Source organism: Fomitiporia mediterranea (genome assembly GCF_000271605.1).
Source record: "Fomitiporia mediterranea MF3/22 unplaced genomic scaffold FOMMEscaffold_10, whole genome shotgun sequence".
Lineage (NCBI taxonomy): Eukaryota > Fungi > Basidiomycota > Agaricomycetes > Hymenochaetales > Hymenochaetaceae > Fomitiporia > Fomitiporia mediterranea.
Genome location: NW_006760395.1, coordinates 427,203 through 434,427, shown reverse-complemented (window position 1 = coordinate 434,427; position 7,225 = coordinate 427,203). Strand labels below are relative to the sequence as shown.

The 7,225-nt window shown below is 40.5% G+C and overlaps 2 protein-coding genes across 2 annotated transcripts; both read left to right on the top strand.

The window, feature by feature from the left end:
* Positions 1–1,371: 1,371 nt before the first annotated feature.
* FOMMEDRAFT_159594 (uncharacterized protein) lies at positions 1,372–2,184 on the top strand (the record flags this gene model as incomplete). The annotated part of the gene is made up of 5 exons (XM_007269412.1): positions 1,372–1,602; positions 1,656–1,760; positions 1,812–1,888; positions 1,954–1,996; positions 2,059–2,184. 5 exons carry the CDS (start codon positions 1,372–1,374, stop codon positions 2,182–2,184), a joined length of 582 nt encoding a protein of 193 aa, XP_007269474.1.
* Positions 2,185–4,427: 2,243 nt separating this feature from the next.
* Positions 4,428–5,902, top strand: FOMMEDRAFT_22481 (short-chain dehydrogenase/reductase SDR). Its single transcript, XM_007269411.1, has 8 exons — positions 4,428–4,660; positions 4,722–4,740; positions 4,791–4,890; positions 4,948–5,340; positions 5,404–5,412; positions 5,472–5,487; positions 5,548–5,636; positions 5,697–5,902. Exons 1-8 carry the CDS (start codon positions 4,468–4,470, stop codon positions 5,775–5,777), a joined length of 900 nt encoding a protein of 299 aa, XP_007269473.1. The 5' UTR covers positions 4,428–4,467; the 3' UTR covers positions 5,778–5,902.
* The last annotated feature ends 1,323 nt before the right edge of the window (positions 5,903–7,225 follow it).

The window sequence follows — 7,225 nt, the reverse complement described above, 5'->3', positions numbered from 1 at the left end:
GGGGGCAGAGGGTTGGGGAGACAGTGAAGGTAGGAGGTAAAGGAGTGACGAGAGCAAGTGCATCATTATATGCGCTCGATCTTCAGCAGTTGATTACATAAGCAACTATAATATGAGTCGTCAACTGATAGAACATTTCAATTATTGCATTTAGGTATAAAATAAAATTATTGATCTACTTTGTAATACAGTAAAAAGGAATATGACATGTATATAGCTTTCTAAACATACTAATGTAATTATTACAAGTAGATGAAATGCCTTTACAATAATTGTAAACTGCTTGTATAAATATTCTAAATATGATATACATTAATATACCTTTTGTATAAATTATAAGGCAACAATAGTAATTATTACATTATTATATTATAAGTATAACTCTTTCTTTAAGATTATAATTTAAATATAATACAAGCATAACACTTTAGGTTGTTATATAAAGTTAGTATAATACATGTAATAGATTTTTATTCATCCCTAGTACTTATGTAGTCTTTATATACATTAATATGTTTTATTTAAACATTGCAATTCAATTACAAGCCTTATAATTACTTTATAATGTATATACAATACATATGTTACTTTACAAAGTCTATAAGAAATTACAAGAAATCTGACTTTTTCCTGGTGACGTTACAATTCACATCAAGATGCTGACATCGGCTACTAGCTTAGTAGATACATAATCCTGCAAGTCTTACACTTCCATTCTTTAGGCCTTGTACGAATACATGCTGAGGAAGCTCATCCGACCACAAGTAGCTCAACTCTGAGCCTTGTAATCAAAGACTAATGAGCTACTTCGGAAGAAAGTTATTATGATGGTGGCTCGGAGTCGGGAAACGATAAGTATACATTTCATTCAAGTTGATCAGCGCTGTCGATCTACGCGCTATGGTCCTATGGGCGATAGCTTCTAGCGTGTTCTGTCATTAATATAAACAGCAATGCTAACCATTACTAGCGCTGAGTGTACAGACAGAAGAGGAGCCCACTGCGGATCTCAAACAAGTCTACCACGCTTGATCTTTCTTGCTTCCCGCTGAATTCTTTTGTTCATGTCGAACGCCACGGATTTTTTTATATTGCACTTCCAGAGATGATTAGCGTGAACGTCACTTCAGGATTGTGATATGGGTCCGTTTTAAGACTCCAAGTTGGGCATAAAGAATGGATGCCCGGAACTCGGACACGCAAGCATTCGTGAAGTTTTCAGGACTCTGTCACTCCAGATATTGCAATGAGCATCAATTCACCCAAATTCGAGTCGCTTAAGGAAAATACAATAGTTATATATGTATGTTTGGAAAGTATAAATGGGCGTGGTCGACAACCAGTATCGCTACCGTCGGGTCTCTGCATTAAATGAAGCTCCTAAACCTCCTCTCAGTCTTGTTTCTCACTGCATCCTCAGCTTTAGCTCAGATTATTTCTCCTATATTCTATCCTCCTGACGGAACATATTACATTTACAACGTCCAGTACAAACGCGTCTTTGATGACTATGATTTCAACATAATAGAGGGCAACCCTATCATTGGCTGGCCCACTCATCTGCCTGGTCATCCAGCAATACCATCACCATCAAATCAGCAGGTTTGCCTTCCCGGCTGCGTGTTTGTGACTATTGATTTACTTGTCAACTTCAGTGGGTTATTAAAACCGTGGATAACTCGACCGACCACAAAGTCACGATTCGTTCGCTGGAGACTATTCAGCAAAAGCCATCTGCAGGTGGATATGCTATCAACAATGTAAGGAAAGCTGTATTCTGTAAATACAGTCTCATTATACAATTGCTACAGGACGGAAAGATTGTGACAAGCAAAACCACTCAACCTTGGACACTGCAACCAGTACCAAATGCTTGTGCACAGTTCATGTAAGTGTGTGCAACGCATTATACTTACATATATACATGCTCACAGCATTTGTCATGGTAACTAGGATTGCTGACTGCAATATCGCCATAATCCTCGACAGTGGCCAAGTGAGTTTTCTCAGAGGTCTGGCTAGGTTCTCCACCGAAATTTGCTAATTCAAACCTTAAAGACAAATAACGCTCTCAATGCACAACTGAAAGCTGAAGTCATTCACAAGAATGCTACAAACCAGCACTGGGTCTTTGTTCCAGTCGACCAAATTACCGAATTTTTGGCAGAGAATGGCTCCGGCTAATCGATTCGTAACGGTTTCACATAGGGAGCAACATCAGAATACCACTCTTTCCTCTCACGGATCAAAGAAGTTCGGGTTTGCTCTGTGTTAGTGTTTGTTAACAATCTTGGCATTATCTTGCCTTGAACTGTCTCTTTAGACAGGCTTATTGTCCTTTTTGTTGAACCTTTAACTACGTACGAGTAAGTTACAGGTGGAATGTTATTTCTTCTTGCACATGTTGTCCAGTTTCGGACGTTTGCGTTTACAAATATTAAATTCTATTAGTGTCTCTGGAGTATAACTGCAGAGTGTGATGTCATTAACACCATCTTTAGAAGAAATTGCGTCACGTGTGCATTATTGATGTTTCTAGAACAATAAGCTAAGAACTAAAATACCTCTGCGTTTGCAGAGAGCTCAATAGTAAGCATTTTTCATGCACGAGTCTCAGTAGGGAATTGAAACGAAAGAAGATCCGCTTTTCCCGGTGCTTTCACGTGACAACTGATATCGCATATCAAATTATCAAATTATAAGAATAGTTATTTAACCTGCCCGCGCCCACCTTTCCCTATTGAACAAAAACACTCGCACTAGTGAAATTGACAATTACCCCCCCCCCCCACACACACACATTCTCACAAGATAGTTAATAATGGGTCTGGAAACTGGACGTCCCATTCTTGTCGTTGCTGGAGTTGGCAATGGAAGTGGTATGTACTATGGCTCATGCAGACCATTACTTTAAGTGTCCTCTAAACCGTTGCCATTGAACTTGCAGGTACGGGCGCGGCAACTGCGTATATGGTTTGCTTTCAGCAATACGAAGTTATCCGCTGATAATATAACAGGAGGGTATTCGCCAAAGAAGGATACCGTGTTGCTCTCATCGGTAGAAACACAGATCACCTGAAGAAAGTCGCAGATGGGATAAATTCATCTGGTGGAGAGGTGATCAACATCATTTTACAGTGCTTATTTCGACACTTAGTGTTATCTTTCAGGCCATCCCACTCCCAATAGCAGAATACGACACAGTGTCTTTAACTTCTGCTTTCAAGTCAATTAATACTCAGTGGCCCGACTCTCGTTTACGAGTTGCGGTCTGGAATGCCGTGCATTTCGTTATGAAGCCGTTCCTTGAGACTACAGATGAGGACATCGCAGAGTCACTCGATATTAATGTCCGCGCAGCTTTTACTTTCTCGCGACTCATCATCACTGCATTCAAAGAAAACAATCTTAATGAAGCTGGCAAGCGTGGAACGTTGATTTTCACAGGAGCCCTTTCTGGGGTGAGGGGCACCAACCTCTTTAGCGCCTTTTCAGCGGGTAAATTTGGCTTACGCGGATTATCTCAAAGTTTGAGCAAAGAGTTTGGAAAAGATAACATACATGTCAGTTTTTCCATTATCTCTTTTATGAGCAAGAGCCGTTTACTGGTTATCTTTTCCCGTTAATTCAATAACAAGTAGGTCGCTAATGTGAGCCGTAACTTTTTTGCGCTCATTATATTCGTCAAATCTGACGATTGCATCGATATAGGCCCTCATAAGCGGCTGTATGTCTTCATCACTATCAAATAATCCCACACGTCTATCGTGCTCATTATCCTTCAAGTTATATTGACAGATCTGACGCGTGAATTTCGTAATGATAAAGCGTGGGATGCGAATGAGAACGTTCGTATTGATCCTGAGAGCATTGCGAAGGTGATTGCAAACACGTTCATTCGATGTTATTCTCAATCTAATACTCTCTTGATATGCTAGTCGTATGTTTACCTCGTGAATCAGGATCGTTCCGCCTGGACATGGGAGCTTGATCTTCGCCCTGCACACGAGCGGTGGTGATTAACCATTTGGACATGGGCATGGTAATAGTATGTAGAATATGGTGACAGAAGAAAAGACAACTTATCAATAAGACAACTTGTGTTTTTCGCATCAAGTGTGCGGGATCATTGTATTTACTTCCAGTAGCATGATTTGATCCAGTGAAATACTTAATTAGCAACGCTATGTAGCTGAGCCGCGTTGCTCATGAGAGTCGGACGAGATTAGGTCAATTTTGTGGAAGTGAGCACCAGTTGTCGAGTGATGTCATCGAATTCGTAGGCGCGTTGAAGACGCATTTAGATCACGTGCAGAGACATCCGTCTCGCCTTCTCGCGCCTTTGCCTCCGAAACGGGTCTTAGTCATGGGACTCAATGGCAATTTATACCTCGGGCAGCTGAGCGACCTTCACAGTCAGCGTTCGACGCGTCTCAGTAAGAGGAAATCACACCCTTCTTGCATTGAATGACGCCAACTGTGCGCATCCGAACCCTATTTAATCTGCCTCAGCGCGTGGCATCTCTTCAGCACTCAACCAGATTCTCTCGCGTCAATTGGACTTCGACCAGCTCCTACCAACTCAAGAAACAATTCGCAAAAATGGCTTCGCAGAATGCTCGTCCCATTCTTGTCGTTGCCGGTGTCGGCAATGGATCAGGTTCGTTTCATTGACACTCGTTGTGTTATCTGCCTTCTCATCATTGAGACTTGACTATTAGGAACTGGAGCTTCTACTGCGTATATAAATGTTCTGCAAGCAAATTAGTCCAGGACTGACTGTCGAATAGGAGGGTCTTCGCTAAGGAAGGCTATCGTGTCGCTCTAATTGCCAGAAACGCAGATCACTTGAAAAAGACCGCAGACGAGATCAACGCGGCTGGAGGAGTGGTGAATTCTATCCCATCCTTTAGCTTTTTTCGCGGATCTCTTAGTACCGTCCCATAGGCTGCACCATTTCCGGTGGCGACATACGATGCTGCATCATTGACTTCAGCTTTCAACTCTATCAAAGGCCAGTGGCCCGACTCGCGCTTGCGCGTTGCAGTGTGGAATGCTGGATACGGCATCTGGAAGCCGTTCCTGCAGATCACCGACGAAGAAGTCGCGGAGGCTCTTAATACTAACGTTCGTGCAGCTTTCGCGTTCTCGCGCCTTGCTATTACTGCGTTCAAGGAGAACGATCTAAACGATGTTGGTAAGCGAGGCGCGTTGATTTTCACAGGAGCGACTGCCGCGTGGAGAGGCAATACGACGACTAGTGCCTTTGCGGCAGGCAAGTTCGGATTGCGTGCTTTGTCGCAGAGCTTGAACAAGGAATTTGGGAAGGATAACATTCATGTGAGCCTGTAATACACATTACTAATTTAATGAATTTTGACTAATCTCGCATGTTTCATTTAGGTCTCCCATGTAAGCCTATTCCATTTACTGCGTTTGACTTATCGCTCACCCCATATTGCGTGCTTCAGTCCATTATTGACGGAGGTATGACACACTTTTCGAGAAATGCAAAAGCAAATTGAATCTTACTAACTTCATGATTAGTTATCTTGACTGATCGTGTGCGCAGTTACCGTAACGACAAAGACTGGGAGAATGAGGACATACGTCTTAACCCAGACAGTATAGCAAAGGCGAGTTGAATTACTGAATCTTAAACTTGATTTTAAACTAATTGTTAAATAACGTTTCAGTCATACCTGTATCTTGTGAATCAAGACCGCACTGCCTGGACTTGGGAGCTTGACCTCCGCCCGGCTCACGAGAAATGGTGATGATTTGCTTTGAATATCTGTGTTAGGCGACGTGTGTCTGGAGAATGAAATCATGTAAAGTATACGCACCTAGCTATTAAAGAAATGAATCAGATTAGTTGTTGTTCATATTCGTTTCTCCCTGACCCTCTTTGCTTTATAATTGGAATTGAAGCAATCAAATTAAGCAAGTATGTTATTTATGCGATAGTCTGTAAGGAATCAAGAGGACAAGCTTCTTCAATCAATATATGCATATCCACAAGGATTAAAATGAAGTAGGATAGAGGAAACAGAAAAAAACCACAGCACCCAGGATTCCCGCGTGGTCCCCCACCGTGGTACTAACTGGGCGGCACTCAGGTTAACTGCGCAGATCAGACGGGATGCGGTGTTTTCCGAGTCCTATGGCCGTGGATACAATATGATGTAAGGCACAGGTTATATAGCGTTTGACTTTTAGCCAGAACGGACTCCATTTACGTGCATTGAAACGTTTTCACAGCCTGAATCTCATTTTCTTGTATTCTGCATGAATCCAAATCACCAGTTCAGCTAAATTGTACCTTGAGAACAGTCAGAATCCAAACAAACAAAATCTAGCAAATAATTGAAGGTGTGTTACAGTACATGATAACACAATAACCAGGTACAACTGGAGAGTATTGGGCTACTGAACCATCCGGTGTTTCTACTGAGTCGAAGATTTGGGCAGATAATAAACATTATCCTGGAGACCTGTTATGCTGTATAACTTTAAGTTATGCATACAGTCAGGGACTAACATTAATGGAGGGTTTTATTTTTAGCTTTCAGTCACATTGTCCTTAGGGAGGCAAAACAAATAAATAGTGCCATGTACTAGACAAGAGGTGCCCAGATTTAGTGGATAATAAGGATCTGACAGGAGAATCTTTGAATGAATATTATTCAATATACAGCTATGTAGCAAAAGTGTTCGTCTTTCCTGATTAGGCAAATGCATTAGTAAGTGATTTTCGTTAACTTATTAGGCAGTTTGAGACACGTCAACCTTCATCTTGTGTCTCAAACTGCCTAATAAGTTAACGAAAATCACTTACTAATGCATCTTCCCAATCAGGAAAGACGAACACTTTTGCCACATAGCTGTATGTTATTATGAAAAAGTTGCAACAAATGTAATTAATAATAGCAAATGTAATGTAATAATGTACTTATATATTAATTACAATTCAAAATTATAATTATACTTTACTTGTAATTGAAATGTAACAACTGTATATAAATGTAATACTTATACAAGAATTGTATTATACTATAATTGTTTTTTGAAGCAAGTAATGTTACTACCAGTATTACTACAATATTATATGTGAGACATAAGTACTTAACTTTTATTGTAATATGTTAAAATTGTATATAAATTAATATACAACAGTAGTTGATTGGTTATAATATTTATAAAAGTAATGTAATATGCTTGTAAG